At 53.4% G+C, this 14,616-nt stretch overlaps 5 protein-coding genes across 5 annotated transcripts; 2 read left to right on the forward strand and 3 right to left on the reverse strand.

Annotated features, from left to right (window-relative positions):
- Nucleotides 1-174: 174 nt before the first annotated feature.
- BZA05DRAFT_254052 (uncharacterized protein) lies at nucleotides 175-1,928 on the reverse strand. Its single transcript, XM_051480062.1, has 2 exons — nucleotides 817-1,928; nucleotides 175-763 (listed from the first exon to the last, which is right to left on the reverse strand). The coding sequence occupies exons 1-2, from the start codon at nucleotides 1,761-1,763 to the stop codon at nucleotides 274-276; spliced, it is 1,437 nt and encodes a 478-aa protein (XP_051341389.1). The 5' UTR covers nucleotides 1,764-1,928; the 3' UTR covers nucleotides 175-273.
- A 1,443-nt stretch (nucleotides 1,929-3,371) lies between these two features.
- On the reverse strand, nucleotides 3,372-3,979 carry BZA05DRAFT_393047 (uncharacterized protein). The gene is made up of 2 exons (XM_051483180.1): nucleotides 3,729-3,979; nucleotides 3,372-3,665 (listed from the first exon to the last, which is right to left on the reverse strand). Exon 1 carries the CDS (start codon nucleotides 3,964-3,966, stop codon nucleotides 3,751-3,753), a length of 216 nt encoding a protein of 71 aa, XP_051341390.1. The 5' UTR covers nucleotides 3,967-3,979; the 3' UTR covers nucleotides 3,372-3,665; nucleotides 3,729-3,750.
- A 1,308-nt stretch (nucleotides 3,980-5,287) lies between these two features.
- On the forward strand, nucleotides 5,288-7,427 carry BZA05DRAFT_254081 (uncharacterized protein). Its single transcript, XM_051480063.1, has 3 exons — nucleotides 5,288-6,146; nucleotides 6,201-6,291; nucleotides 6,345-7,427. The coding sequence occupies exons 1-3, from the start codon at nucleotides 5,353-5,355 to the stop codon at nucleotides 7,335-7,337; spliced, it is 1,878 nt and encodes a 625-aa protein (XP_051341391.1). The 5' UTR covers nucleotides 5,288-5,352; the 3' UTR covers nucleotides 7,338-7,427.
- Nucleotides 7,428-8,642: 1,215 nt separating this feature from the next.
- On the reverse strand, nucleotides 8,643-10,945 carry BZA05DRAFT_254138 (uncharacterized protein). The gene is made up of 2 exons (XM_051480064.1): nucleotides 8,972-10,945; nucleotides 8,643-8,816 (listed from the first exon to the last, which is right to left on the reverse strand). The coding sequence occupies exon 1, from the start codon at nucleotides 10,804-10,806 to the stop codon at nucleotides 8,995-8,997; it is 1,812 nt and encodes a 603-aa protein (XP_051341392.1). The 5' UTR covers nucleotides 10,807-10,945; the 3' UTR covers nucleotides 8,643-8,816; nucleotides 8,972-8,994.
- Nucleotides 10,946-12,562: 1,617 nt separating this feature from the next.
- On the forward strand, nucleotides 12,563-13,609 carry BZA05DRAFT_393057 (microsomal signal peptidase 12kDa subunit). Its single transcript, XM_051483181.1, has 4 exons — nucleotides 12,563-12,886; nucleotides 12,940-12,948; nucleotides 13,029-13,079; nucleotides 13,134-13,609. The coding sequence occupies exons 1-4, from the start codon at nucleotides 12,851-12,853 to the stop codon at nucleotides 13,308-13,310; spliced, it is 273 nt and encodes a 90-aa protein (XP_051341393.1). The 5' UTR covers nucleotides 12,563-12,850; the 3' UTR covers nucleotides 13,311-13,609.
- The last annotated feature ends 1,007 nt before the right edge of the window (nucleotides 13,610-14,616 follow it).

Genomic DNA, 14,616 nt, shown 5'->3' on the forward strand with positions numbered 1-14,616 from the left:
AGACACCTAGAAGAGATGGGTTGAGGAATTTCAAATTGACAAACAAGAGCTCGGTGGTTCAGCAATAATATGCAGCCGAAGAACAGCCACATCATGTGATTTGCATTTATAAAATCTTGTCACTCGTCAAGAGGGTTAGGTATTGAAATTTGAAACCCATCAATTCACTTGGATCCGTGATCTCTAACATGCTCATATCCACCCAGAAGAATCTGAAATCCCATCCTCCTAGCATGCTCATCTCTAACCAGAAGAATCTGAAACCCCATCTTCCTAGTGGCGGCGTCTACGCGGCGGGGCTGGCGTCGGCCTCACCATGTACGCATGTAATCGACAATTCCTCGAACACTGATGAGCTCCACGCTTCCTCTTCTTTCCACCATGGCCCACCAACAGGCCGCTATCCGTAGTGGCATCCAAGGCACTCTGAAGGGTCAGGAGGGCCTCGAGCGATCCGCTCCTGATGGCCACCATAAGCTGTACGCGCAGCTCGGACAGAATGAGGGCGTTCTCCGGGCGATAGCGTTTCTCACCGCTGGGTGCGTGGCCTCTACGGCATGGAAGGTCATTGGTCAGTCCAAGGGAGACGCCGTGCGCGTGCCAAGCGTGCAGTTGGAGGATGGCTGGGTGATTGGAGGGAATGTCGAGCGGAAATCCCAGCAGTGAAGCGGTGCCAAAGTTGGACGGAGCGGGAATGAAATCTCCTTCATTGGTGCGGGTGTTGCTATCAGGACTGAAGGAGCGGCAGTAACCTTCGACAAAGCTGTTTATAACTGTTACTCACTATGTCTGGGCAACGGGGTCAGTGACACTTACTCTCCAACCTCGAGCTGATCCAGCCTGGCGGCCATCTCCTCAGAAATATCCTCAACTGAAGCTTGGCACCTGGAGCGAGGCCTAGAGGTGGTGGTGGCTCGAGCTTCGGCGTAGTTGTTTCTAGAAGATTGAACGGCCATAACTCCCCAGTCACTCTCCACAACCTCGAGTCGACCCAGCCTAGCAGCCAACTCCTCAGAAATGTCCTCAACCGAAGCCTGGTACCTGGAGCGAGGCCTAGAGGTGATGGTGGGAAGGGCTCCGTCGTAGTTGTATCTAGGAGAATTAACGGGCCGGACTCCCCGGTTACTCTCGTCATCCGCCTCGTATCCGTCGGCCTCATATCTATCGACCGAAATGTTACTGCCCTGGAGCATCGAGGAGGTGGCGGTGGCGGTGATGTCGTCGTAGTTGTATGTAGGAGAATCAATGAGCGTGACTTCTCCGCTACTCTCTTCGTCCGTCTCATATCCACCGACCAGACCGGGGGCGTCATAGAACATCAGTCTCTCGCCGTTGTTGCTCGGGCTGGAAGACATGGCCGAGAGACTTGTCGTGATCGTCGAGTTGTTCTTGAACGAGCTCGTGAGGCCCAAAGCTATCAGATCGAAAACGGAGAGATTTCTGAACACGGGAGAGAGAAGGAGGGGGTGAGAAGCAGTGGTAAAGTCGTGAGCGGTGAAGACCCAGAAGACCTGCGGGAGAGGAGCCGATGGGAGCTTGAAGGTGGCTGTCCATCTGAAGGTGTGTAGGGGGATAGTGGGGTGAAAGGGTTCCTGCAGTTTCGAGCCGTGTTTCCTGTTTGGGAGAGTCTGCGGCTGCCCCAATGGCCACCAAAAAGTCCCACAAGACACCAACCCGAACCATAACTGAGAGCAATAGTGAAAAGAGAGGCAATCGAGACAGTGCTTGAGAATTACGATGCTCTTCTGAGCATTTTCATACATTCATATGCCCATATTCAGTTATTCAATTGTTTGGTGAATGCTGCTCGGGCGATCTCATACATCCAGCGATGTAGGCTATCGGTTAGCCGGCAGGCCCGCAGTTACCTGAAGCAGCCAACAGTGACAGAGGTAACAGAGCAGGAGAGCCAGACAGAGCCAAGGTTTCCCATCGCATTGCACATGTTGTTCATCTCCGAAACACCCATCCTATGTGCACGATAATTTAGCTATGTCCATGCAGTGACCGTTTCTCTCACTTCTCGCCCACTACCCTCGATTCACAATCAACCAGCGGAAGCAGGAAACATATTGCGGACCTGCGAGCAGCTCGTCACTTCAACCAGCTATCCCGCTGAACTGTGTCCGTGAACAGTTGGTTTTGAACGGTACGGTTGTTATTGCGAATTCCGTATTCCCAGCAAGTTGCAACGGTGTTGACAAGAAAACCGGCCCAGGTTGCCGGGTCGGTAACAGAGACCTTGGGCCATACGCTCTCGGGACAATAGCTCGGCTTCGGCAGCCTGATGTCTATCGGTACGTCAGCGGGATGATCTGCTTCGCAAATGGGCATCGAACGGCTACTGGACCGCTTGGGTTTACTTACTAAGGCAGATACGAGCCCTGATATCTTCGGAACCATGCATCCAGTCTCAGGAGGCCGATGAGTGTTGTCGGGAAAGATATCAGGATGGCGGCGAGTAGAAGAACGAAATGAAACGAGAAGGAAAGACAATCATATGTACCCCACGGCGTAGCAGCTTTGCATATGGTTGCTCCACGCTGCACGCCTTCGCTGGGCGTTGCATGGGGAATTCATGTTGCGGACTGCTGATGCCGAGTGATTCCATGTAAGTAACACTTGATCGTAATGGTTGTCTGTCCCACGCTTACACCCACGGGACCTCTGCAAGACCCTGCGGTTCTCAGGACTTTCTAACGAATAGAAGCATCGGCCGGAGCGAATGATCGCTCTGATCGAGTCGTCGGGATTTTTTCTCACGCGACAATGCCCCACCCCCGCACTCACCGGTCGATTGGGCCTGGCCGGCGAGGTTCTGCAGCTGGCCGGCGAGTGGCAAGTTTTCCGGCTTGCGTTCCTATTCCTTCTCTCATTCTTGACCTGGTCAGGCCAAACCAGGCATCCTGGCGATGCGAGGAGCTAACTGGTGCCCGCCGTAGTATATCATCTATTCCACATGCCATGGTAGGCATTGGAGTTAGGGGAAGACATCCGATTCCACGGCGTGTTATCCATCGTCAGGGACGGGAAGGAAAAGGGTGGTTAACGCCATCTTTTTTTTTCTCTTCATGTCCAGCCTTGACTCAGAGTATCGGCCCGTCGGATTCGACAACGGGGCCAATTGCATGATACTCTTCCTGCATGCATCATGCAGTCAATTGGACCCCGCATGCGCCTTTACCGCACATACCGTCGATGGACTAGGCGGGCCTTCAAACGAACAAATTATCGTGGCGATTTCTGTTCAGCGAGGAAGTATGATAGGTGGCCATTCACATCCCCCCATTCCTCACGACTATACGGTACCAATGACGGACAGACTGGCTGATCATCGTCATAGGCACTTGGATGCTCTCCGTACACGAGCATGTATGTATACCGTACATCCGCACTCCGCGATGAAGTGAAGCAAAATCTGCAATCTGCAAACTGCAGACGGGTTCTGAATCTTCACGCACTCACAATGGCAGCCCGCATAACCCTGACTCTGGCATCCATAATATCCGGTCCACAGCAAGCTGGAAACACGTGCAGCGTCGTCATGATGCAGAGCGGGGTGCATACTACATCCTGCGGTTTGCCAGGCTCTTGGATTCTGTTCCGGACATCTGCTGAACATTGCGACGCGGACTTGAAGCTGGCTTTTCGCTCGCGTCGACGGACTGCTGGTTCGCGTCTCGTAAGGAATCATTCAGTTACGCCGGCGGTGAGTAGAGTACACTTACACTGTACAGTGTAGACTCCAGATCAATGGCCTCGATGGGGAGTCAGGCCACCGTGTGCAGTTTGCCCTTTACTGGCCAGATCAGCCCTGAAGCAACTAGCCAAGGCGTTAGGCATCACCGTCGCCGCCGTGGGTTGTCGCTGGGGCGCGTGGGGAAGGAAGGAATGAAGAGAGGCAAAGAAGCAAAGAGGAAAAGTGTTTGCGCCCCCCATATACACCCCCATACTAAACATTGCCATCTGCCAATAGACACCCGCGAAAGCCTAAATCGATCAGCGACAGGGTTGGGTTTAATATCGCAAACCTACTGCTGTCGTTGATAGCTCGTCCATGCACGTCCCAAGAAACCCCGCACCGGCCTGCATCACAACATCTAGATCCATGGCACGTCGGTGAAGAGCTAGAGACAGCTAACTTCTGGCGGGGGACATCGTGAGGGAATGGGTCCGGGAGGAGTGCAGTTTGATGGAATCGTGCTTCGGTTCCTGGGCTAATGGCACTTCGTGGTTCAGCGCATGAGCATCTCTGCACCAAGGGGAGCAGAGCTGAGCATCTTCTTCTTCTTCGCCGTTCGGCAGCAGCTACCAATTGTCGTCGTCCGACTGGCGGGCACGAACTTGCACTTCAGCCCTCGAGCAAGCTTCCCAATGCCCATAGCTCTGGATAGGGCCCCTCCCGTGTGTTTCAAATCCAAGCATGTATAGTACTATACGATTGCCACTGGTAAACGGCTGTCACCTCGCACAATAGCGCAGTTATTCAAACAGCTTACTGATTACATTACCATCAACCTCCTACACGGACAGAATGTGGAGTGCAGGTAATATCACGGACGTATCATCCAACATCTCTGGAGCCGGGCATCTGCACTCGGCAGAATTGGGCCACGTCCAGAGCTCTCCCCACAAATATCAGATGAATTCGGATGGCCGGTGGATAAAACGGTGCGATGTGATAGGGCATCCTGCAAGATTTGGTGGGCGGCTGTCGGTCCCCGTTGGCTGGAGATATCGTCGCGTGTAGGCTGCGCGGCAGCCGACAGGCGCTTGCTTCATTCTATCGACGCAGAATTGTTTCTTCTGACGTGGCGTGGCGGTTGGCTGGTTTGCCCGACCTATCTGCATGGATGCGAGTGTCCTGTACGATTGGATTTTCAACTGCTATAGACTGGGGACTGGACTGAACGGCACGGACGGTAGGCGGCGGCGCCGTACGATTCTCATTCGTCGATATCAGGAATGCGTGGGCTGCCGAAGCAGGCGTGAAGAAGAAAAGTGGGCTGCGAAGTGTATTCCGGGAGGTTTTTTTTTTGGTATACTTGCTTTTGGTATTAGAACCGCCTCTCTTCCTGGCCTGACGAAGGAACTGGAGCTGGAGGACATAAATCCATACACGTCTGCCAGTGTCCCCAATAGACTTCCTTCTTCTGCTCTGGATGCCATCAGTTGCAGCCTTTACCACTGCCAGTGTTCCCAACTTCTCCCCTACCATACCAGAGCTCCTCCCCATAGCATCATCATCACCGAAGAAAGCAAAGGATCTCCCTGTGTGTAGACCGGTACCTAACCTCTCCTCCCATCCACGGTGTGACAAGTCACGTCTCACTTCTGACGGACCTAGCTAACATGGATCCTTTCCGTCTTAAGCTACACATCACCACGTCGTGCGACTGCAACCGCAGTATGTCGACCAAGAAAATGACAAATGGAGCTGCCGTGCCGAAGGGCAAGCTTACGAACGGAGTCAATGGCGTCAACGGCAAGGTCAATGGGAACGGGAACACATCGATGTCGAGTGAGCGGGTGTCGGAGTTCCTTAGCTCCCTCATGACAACGCTTAACGAGGCGCCGGATATCCTCCCCGAGATCGAGTCGCTCGGGAAAGTTTGCCTGGAACATGAAGAGCTATCGAGGCGGATGGCGGAGAAGGAGACGGACTTTGACAAGCGGGAGAAAGAGCTGCAGGCTGTCATCGACTCTAAGGATGCGCTGCTAAACAAGACCGGAAAGATGTGGATCGATACCATGCGGAATGATCTCTCCATGGAACACAACTCGGCAGGGAAGCTCCAGGAGAAGGAGAAGGAGATGGCCCAGATGATGGCCGCACATAAGGTCGAGCTGACCAAGCTCAAGAAGGACCTTGAGGACTCCAGGATGCGTGAACAGAAGGATGCAGGGACGAAGTTTGAGATGCTCAAGAAGGAGAGCGATCAGGCATTGTTGGCCATGAGGAAGGAGAGGGATGAGGCACTCAAGGACGTCGAGCAGTGCAAGATCAGCCTCGACCAGCTGTCGGCTAAGCTCAGCGAGGCAAAGACTTTACTTGAGGCGGAGATTCTCTACCGGAAGAAGAGCGAGGCGGAAATCGCTAAGATAACGCAAGACATCGGTGTTAAGGAGCTTACAGAGTCCGACTTGTGAGTTCACTTCATACTGCTGGCATGATTTACACACAAGCTAACACCGTCAAGTGAGAAGCAGGCGGTCGTGCTGGAATCCAAGTTCCATGCGTTGTGCAAAGACGTTTTCTACAATATTGAAATTCCTTTCAATCCCACAGATGTATATCTCCCCACTTCACCTTACTTCCAAGGCAAGACTAACCATTCTTCCAGGAGTTCCATGATGGTCTCAAGCGCGAGCTGGTGGACTCCGGCTTCGTGTCTCGCAAAGAGGCTACTGGCGACTTCCCACTGATGCTCTCCAACACCTCTTGGTCTCGGGCCATCCTGATGTCCTTCGCCGAGAACATCATCGCCACCCAGTTGACCGAGGGCATCTTCCGTCTGGTACCGATGCCACCGGGATCCCTAGACTCCAAGAAGACCACAGAGTATCTCGAGATGATCTCTAACAACCTTTCCGGCGACAGTATGGACAACGAAGCCCGCTGGCGCTCCCTCTCGTGCATCGCCATGGAGAAGGACCCCGAGGCCCGCACCCAAGTCGTCGAGTCGATCCTCGATCGTCTTGCCGAGATCTTTACCCCTCTGTTCCGACGGGACCCAAGCGCCCTCGATTTACTTCTCGACCGTCTCAGCGCCTTCTTCACGGACGCCATGGATTTCTGGAGCACCGCACAACACTCCAAGCAGCGAATCGTCGCAGATATGGTCCTGGACATGGAACCGGGCGACTGCGACTACCACCCTGAGCACACCGATATCAACGTTCCCGACGAGGAGCTCCACCTCGACGAGACCTCCGGACCACTCCCCCTCCCCCTCTTCCCCCGGTTCTCAATCCTCGACGTCGACGGCTTCCGCACTCTCTACGACGGCAAATCCCTCCCGCCCACCGCACCCTCCGCGATCCGCAGTCGCGCAGAGTCAAAGCAATACAAGCGCACGCAGTCGGAGAAGCTGCGCGCCAGACTTGGCTCGGGCGCCAGCACAGTGTCGAGACCGCACGGTGGTCGGCGACGACAGAGTATTTCCTCCGCCGCGGCACCGAGATCTCCCACCGCTTCCACAAGAACCCCGATCATGGCACGCCCGCCAGCGTATATCGGCAGTGGTGTTTTGGGCATCGGCAGCGCGAGTGGTGCCAGTGGTGCGAGCGGCGCGAGCAGTCCGACGGGCGGTGGGAGTGTGTCGGGTGCGCAGTAATGGCTTGCGATCTCTCTCGAAATTTCTTTGCGCGTCTGCTTGTCTGCTTCGGTGCCGGTGCCGGTGCCGGTGTCTGTGTCCATCTAACTTAGCTGGTGTCTCTACTTATTCTTATTCTGATGTTCTTATGTTCTTATGTGTGTGTCTGTCTATCTTCACGGGTTTCGTTAGCTTGCGCGCATGCTTTTCTTACTGTTCATTCTTATGGCGTTTGGGCTGCGGGTTGCTTTGTTTTGCTTTGCTTTGTTCTGCTTTGTACGGTATCATACTACTATGATTTGGTATTCAGTTACACCTACGCGGTGTAGATATCTAGTCGTTTTTCATCATCGAGTTCTCAACAGGTTATCGCGTTTCGTTGCATGCGGCCATGATGGAGTTCTACTCAGTAGTCTCAGTAGTCTCAGTAGTGGTGAAACTGCAGGTCCTCCTCCCCCGCATAACCCACATAACCCACGGCCACAACGCCGTAACTAACTAAAGCGGAGGTACCCGACGCTAGGTTACGAGACAGGATTTCCCACCACCTCCAGGCTCCATCGCCGCCGTAACTATGGACCAGCTGACACCCAGAATCTGACGTATCCACATGTGAAGAGTAGGTACGGTATGCACTTTAGAGTCCAACACCCAGGCCTTCAGGCAAGTACCTATGCACATGTGTGAATTCGCAATACTCGCTCCTCGCGAACCCTCGCGAACCCGCGCAGCGCTCTTTGTACAGTATGCACAGTAGTAGGCGCTGTTTCCGGTTCCTGCACCAGAGCTGCGAGGTCTCCAGGCGAAGTTCGAACCCCCACGAACGGCGGGGGTCGGTGGACCGGGCGAAGTGCTAGGTAGTAGTCTACCTAGGGCAGAGTTGGTCATACATTACCGAAGTCCTCATGCTCGCGTGACACATAACCCAAGCTCCATAACTCATCAGCTCTCAAACTTGACTGGAGACTGGTTCTATGAGCGGACGTCGGACACCGATAATAAATACACGAGTTAGCCACCCTCCCCCCCTCCCTCCGCCATCCTGTTTCCTCGACTTCACAAGTTTCACGCGTGCGTGCGGAAGGCGAGTGCTTCTTAATGAATGATCTACTAGCATAATTACCCCTCATGCAAAGGTCAGACGGTAGTGGGGGAGCTTACCACACGAGCCCAGGATCATAGCTATTGGTTGGTGCCTGCAGAATAAAGCACCCATATAGAGCAATCTCTGGAATGGAACGAATAGGTATCCCGTCTACAGTCTACCATCTCACCCAATCATCACACATCACACATCACACTCACAAATAGCAAATGAAAAGAGCAGGTAGGTATAATCCCCATTCCCCTCACGTTAAGCAGATTTCGCTTCAAGTTTTTTACCAAGCTACAAACAATCCCCATCGAGAATCTGTCCCTCCAGCATGCACAATCCCCACCTCCAAAAAGCAACAAACACCTCCAAATCATGCATCCATGCGTGATCATTCATGCCCCAACCTTATTTCATTCAGCATTTCCATAAGCAATTCCCAATCATCAAACCGCGGCTGCCACAGTTCTCTCTACCGGACCAACTTAATTCCAAGGCTCCCTCCCGCACCTTAATCATAATCCTCCTCCTTCCTCCACCAAAAAAAAACCCCTATACGTACCAGTATAGTATATCATGTTTCGCTTAGATAAACTTCCACTTCTTAGCAAAGAGGAAGCTGACGAAGCTGAACAAGAAGATGGAGCCGAGAATTCCAAAGAACCACGCAAGACTGCCGCTCTCCATTCCGGGCACGGGAACGTTCATTCCAAAGAGACCACAGACGAGGTTGAGCGGAACGAGGATTGTGGCAATGGTCGTGATCTTTCCCAAGACCTCGTTGGCACGGTTGTTGGCCTGGATCGAGTCCACCGACAGCTGTGCGAGGTAGTTGGCGTGCGAGCGCGACAGCATCTTCTCGAAATGGGACAGATTGCCCATCATGGTGAGGATGTGGTCTTGGATGTCACCGAGGTACAAGCCAATCTCGCCCCTAGGCGTGATCTGGTACTGCTCGTTGCATCGCTTGGCAAAGCCTTTGATGACGTCGGCCTTTCCACCCAGCAGTCTCATCCCCGCCATGGTTCTCTTCCTGCAGTCACCGATCCGCTTGAGAAGCGTGGTATAATCGTCGTCTCTGGCAGTAAAGACCGCGTCCTCTATCGAATCCGAATCCTTCTCGATATCCGTGATCAAAGGAGCGAACGAATCGACAATGTCGTCGATCAGGGCGTAACAGATCCAGTCAGCGCTGAGCGCGACATAGTCACGCAGCTGCCTGATGCGCCTCCTAACGTTGGCGGTGTGGTTCGACTGCTCGAAGTGGAACGAGAGTACCCCTTCACGGAAGACGATGAGGTAAATGTTGATGGGCTCCATATAGTCCTCCGAATCCTTGTTCTGGACAAACGAGCGGAAACAGACGAAGTAGTAGTTCTTGAATAGCTCCACCTTCTCGCGGGTCTCTTGAACGCGGATATCCTCAGCAGTCAGAGGGTGAATGCCGAAGGCCTTCATGAGCATGCCAAGCTCCTCCATGGTCGGGTTGAGGGAGTCCAACCACCATACACTACCCTCGCGGAACAGGTCCTGGAAGCTCTCGCCGTCCAGCAAAAGCTCGCCGATCTCGGGTGCATGGATGGTAGCGTCCATCTCCGACGAGAAGAAGCTGAACCTGTCGGGCTGGCTAACTCGTAAGAGCCGCCGTGGTTCTTGAGTGGTTCCAACCTTCTCGTTGATGACGGAACCCGAATCGTCCCCAGCGCGCTCTTGAGCTTTAGTGTTCTGCTGCCCAGGATAGTAACGGTCCTTGAATGATCCGGCGGTGCTCATCTTCCTCTGGCGCTGACTAGGTCGTCCACGGTTCTGCATAGCAACAAAATCATCCATATCCTCAAAGTCAATGGTGGCAGCACCGCGAGTATTCTCCTCCGGAGGAAAGCACACATCCTCTTCAGGCTTCGGCGCGGTGACATCCGCATCGGAGTCGTGCTCGTTGTGCTCGACAAAAGTCGGGCGACGGGAGTTGGTGCGCTGCAAGCACAACCGAAGATCGCTAGGCGCCATACTGGTCACAGTTCCAGCACGGTCTCTCATCCTTCGATGGTCTGGATCCGCGAACGCATCGACCGAATTGGGAGGTGAGGGAGAGCGCGAAGAAACCCTGGAAGGAAACCGAATGGATCGGGCACTACGTGCAGTCGATCCTCTGCGCTCGATACCGATGGCGTGGTCGATACCGTGAAACCCCGGGGTCAGCATGTCGGGATCGTCGTACACGGCATACTCGTTGTCTCGGGAGCGCGGGCGCGCACCGTCGACCACGAATGCGGGGCGAAGGTGAGAGGTCGCGGTGTTGTTACGGGGGAGCGAGTGTGGCTGGAATCGATGGTCGTCGAGTTCATTGGCCGGGCGCGACGCCGGGAACGACGGGGATTCGGTACGAGGGGTGTCCATCTCGAAAAAAAAATGACTGATTATTGATATGAAACTGGCAAGAAGCAGTGGATGCAATCCGGTTTTCGTAACCTAGACAAGGGTAACTTCACAAGCTATCAGCAACTGCGACTCAGAACAGTATCACAGAGAAGTATGGCCAGTCTTACACGATAGAGACAAACACACACTCTCTCTTCAACTTCTTCTAGCCTCCAGTGAGCCGCTCACGCGCTCACTTCACTGAACGCGTACAACGTGATTGTAGACTGGCGGGGTTGGCAATGACCCCAGGGACTTCAACTTATGTCGAAGAAAAGTATCCAGAGTTGCCGCTGGACGAAGATTCGACGAAAACAAGAGGAACCAAAAACTGTTGGACCGTAGAGCAGGTATTACCGATAGGGATGTAACGAATCACTTCCTCGGGGTTGGACCGAGTGAAGCAGCGAGAAACGATGGGTATATAACGCGATGCGAGGTGTAGGATTTCCGTAGGGTCAGTTATGGCGGCTTCTTAGAAGCTCCGAAGACCCAGGAGTTTGGACCAAGGAGTGGACGAGCGTGGGAAAACTTCAGGCCGTTATGTCCCGCCAACTTGCTGATCTCTGAGGAGTAAAGGCGCCGAGGCGTCGGTGGGCAATCCAGCGCAAAGACGGCGAGGAGAACGAGGAGGAGGAGGAGCTGTGGGGTGGAGTGGAGTGGGGAGATAAGGTTCGTGGGATGGAAATTTTCAGTCGAATAGTCTCGAGAGTCGCTAGTACCGAGAAGACGATGCTGCAGATGTTCAGGAGAGCTAGATAGTCAATGCGAAGCCGTTATCATTGGGTTTCTGTGACATTATCAGTACTTTTTCTTCTTTTCGATTTTTGTGGTGATTTATTTGTGGCGGAAGTTCGTAATTAGGGGCAAAGGAGGGGGAGCCTGTAGCGGGAAAACGCACGTAATTCAAACGCAAGAATGAATTCTGTTGGACAGCGAGGATGGTTTCTGGATAACCTGAGCGGTGAGGACTGTCTCGAGAGTTGGTGAGTCTGAAGTTGTTTGTTGTTGGGTTGAAGTTTAGGTGGTTGGAAGTAGGACTGGAGGGCTGGTTTGTATTTGTAGAGAGGAAGATGACGAGGATGAGGAGTGAGGAAGGGGAAGGATCAAAGATCCAAGAAAAGAAAGGAAAGTGGGTAAGGGGGAGTGCGGTCAGCCGGATCGGGCTAGAAACTTTCCAGACTGGGCCACCATGCTCCCGTTCGGCTATAGTCGAGTCGAATAGTTTCTGGGGACTTTCTGTGCGGGTTTTTTATTTTTTATTTTACACGATTCTTGAGCATGGATTTATGCGCCCGCCACCAGAGCAAAGAAGTGAGAAGAGAGAGAAGCATAGGCGACTGCCGGGTAGCCCCACAGCTTATTTCGAGCGCTCCGACTCTATGCAGTTCCTACTTCCGAGCCCTCGACCGCCGATGGACGCGCGGATGGTCCCGCCTCTGTTCGGCCTCGCGAGTCGCTACGGCTACCGCCGAAGACCAGATACCTAAGCCCATGACAATCGTGCCCGTAGAAGTTAGAATGCTCTGCGTATTTCTCGAGCTCTCTCGAGCTCCGAAGAGATCGATCTTTGGTGCCACTAGTATCTAGGTATTCCGCAAAAGACATCCGGCTGGCCCTACAGTCCACACGGTAATGTTTCTCCCCTGTCGATCATGATATCAGCGTGTTTTTCTTTCCTGATTTTTCTTTCTGTAACCTCCGTTGGATGCCATCTATTTTCGTGGCGGTTACATAATCTCGAAGGGGAAAAAAAAGAAGCAAAAGGTTAATCGCTCATGCGTCTCCAATCAAAATCATCTGGCTCAGTCAACCAGTCAGTCGGCGCCGAGCACAGATGTCAGTTGTGGTTGTGAAACGCGACGCAGGACACCCAGAAAGAACACCTCACCTCAGCTAGCAAAGAGAGCTATCTCCGTCGCGGGTACCTTCTTCTGTCAACCACCACCACCAACCAACCACACAAACACCACCACCACCACCACCACCACCTCACATCTCCAAACGCATTCACGACACCACAATGAATGCAATCCAGTCCGCTGTAGATGGCTTCATCGTGCGTCCCCCTAACTCGCGTCGCGCCGCTGCCTCGCTAACAAACAATACCAGGACTTCGAGGTCAGCCCACCACCCACCCCACTCATCCGCTCGAGCACTCCACTCGACCTCCGCCGTCACCGCCGCTAACTCCCACACAGGGTCAACGCCTCGCCGAGCTCCTGACCACCGTCCTACTAGTAGCATCCGGTGTTCGTCTTCCCAACCCACTCCCTCTCCTTCACCAACCTAACACCGCGCAACAGATTGTCGCCTGGATCGTCGGCTTTGTTCTCGGAGACCTCAAATTCACCGTCTACGTCGGCCTCGCGGGTACGGCGTTGACGTTCCTCACCGTTGTGCCACCGTGGCCTTTCTACAACAAGCACCCTCAGCGCTGGTTGCCGGCGGGAACTACGGAGGTCGAGAAGAAGGCGAAATAAAGAGCGGGCGCGAATTTCTTTTTCTCTTTGCGCGCCGAGGAGCGACACAATTCTTTGTACGCGCGCGAAAGGGACACATATCATCATGCCTGCATATCCCATGTTACCCACAAAATGCCGATTGGGAGAGAAAAAAAAGAGCCGAAAATCAAAATTGGAGGAAAATACTGTGAATCCTTACCCCGAGTGTGGTCCAGTCCAGTCCAATCATCAAATCCAACCGCAGTGCTGGCAAGGAATCATATTTCTTTGCCGCGCCCCTGCCCTACATACATTATGTATTTGGGTACCTACGCGAGGATATGCCCGCCGTCCGTCCATCGATCATCGCAGCAGCAGATACCGCCTCTAAGCAGGTACAGATTAACATACGTTTCTGCATTCTGCATTCTGTGGCTCTAGGTACATCCATACCTTGGGATGATTACAAAGGAAATCCCCGATAAATTGCTCTGGCTTGTTTGAATGCGCTCGCAGGGCTCGTAGATAAGCGGCATTCCCCTGCCCAATAGTGTTGCAACGTGCTGGCCCCGACATGCACGCACCCGCCCAATGACATCTACCAAGAGAGCGGCACGTGATGGATCAGATGTGTCCAGGTGATATAATAGAGTAAAACAAATGCCACGGGAGGAGATAAGTGAGGTCATTGAAGAACGCGAGGTGCTTGGGAGGGGGTACGAGTGATGCCGTGTGACAGGTGAGGGGTTATCATTGAGCTTCCGCGGATGGTAACCAGATATCCGGAATCGATATCGGCGTAGGATCGGGAATGGATGGACACTTACCACCTAGGGAAACGTTGGATCGAGCAGTAAAGCGGTCACAAGATGAACCAACCCCGCAGAGAGCTCGACGTTCCCCTCAAGAGTCAACCATCCGCCCCGCATTCTGGAGTGGATACCGGCAGACGAGCAGCGAAGCACAGGCCGCAAGTGGTAGTTCCTATGTACTAGTTCTCACTGCCCGCCTCCGCCCATCCAATACTCCCAAACCGAGGTTACAGGATCGTCAGTGAGCATGACTGTACCGTACTGACATGTGCGAGTGGTTGGACGAGTTCGCACTCGATGTATCCCGAGCCGCCTGGCGGATGTGTATTCTGTTCTTGTGCGCCACACCGAGCCAGGGAAGTGTACTGTGAACAGGAAGCGGGGAGACTAAAAGTACGCCATTGTAGTCGCACATGGGCGGAATAACTGTACGAGTGATACAAATCAACCATCCAATCCGTTGTTGCGCTGGTTGAAGAAGTGTAACCTTGTGTACTAGATTTCCTGAGAAGAATGGATATTAGTAGGACTTG

The sequence above is a fragment of the Tricharina praecox genome, assembly GCF_024521635.1.
Source record: "Tricharina praecox strain CBS 144465 chromosome Unknown BZA05scaffold_7, whole genome shotgun sequence".
In the NCBI taxonomy this organism is placed as follows: domain Eukaryota; kingdom Fungi; phylum Ascomycota; class Pezizomycetes; order Pezizales; family Pyronemataceae; genus Tricharina; species Tricharina praecox.

Bases quoted from the DNA above. Each gene is read 5' to 3' on its own strand.
- BZA05DRAFT_254052 (XM_051480062.1), bottom strand. From the start codon at position 1,763: ATGTATGAAAATGCTCAGAAGAGCATCGTAATTCTCAAGCACTGTCTC. The intron at 764-816 runs GTAAGTGTCACT...AGTTATAAACAG, and splicing joins GATCAGCTCGAGGTTGGAGA to CTTTGTCGAAGGTTACTGCC.
- BZA05DRAFT_393047 (XM_051483180.1), bottom strand. From the start codon at position 3,966: ATGGCAATGTTTAGTATGGGGGTGTATATGGGGGGCGCAAACACTTTT.
- BZA05DRAFT_254081 (XM_051480063.1), top strand. From the start codon at position 5,353: ATGGATCCTTTCCGTCTTAAGCTACACATCACCACGTCGTGCGACTGC. The intron at 6,147-6,200 runs GTGAGTTCACTT...AACACCGTCAAG, and splicing joins GAGCTTACAGAGTCCGACTT to TGAGAAGCAGGCGGTCGTGC. The intron at 6,292-6,344 runs GTATATCTCCCC...CCATTCTTCCAG, and splicing joins TTCCTTTCAATCCCACAGAT to GAGTTCCATGATGGTCTCAA.
- BZA05DRAFT_254138 (XM_051480064.1), bottom strand. From the start codon at position 10,806: ATGGACACCCCTCGTACCGAATCCCCGTCGTTCCCGGCGTCGCGCCCG.
- BZA05DRAFT_393057 (XM_051483181.1), top strand. From the start codon at position 12,851: ATGAATGCAATCCAGTCCGCTGTAGATGGCTTCATC. The intron at 13,080-13,133 runs GTTCGTCTTCCC...ACCGCGCAACAG, and splicing joins TCCTACTAGTAGCATCCGGT to ATTGTCGCCTGGATCGTCGG.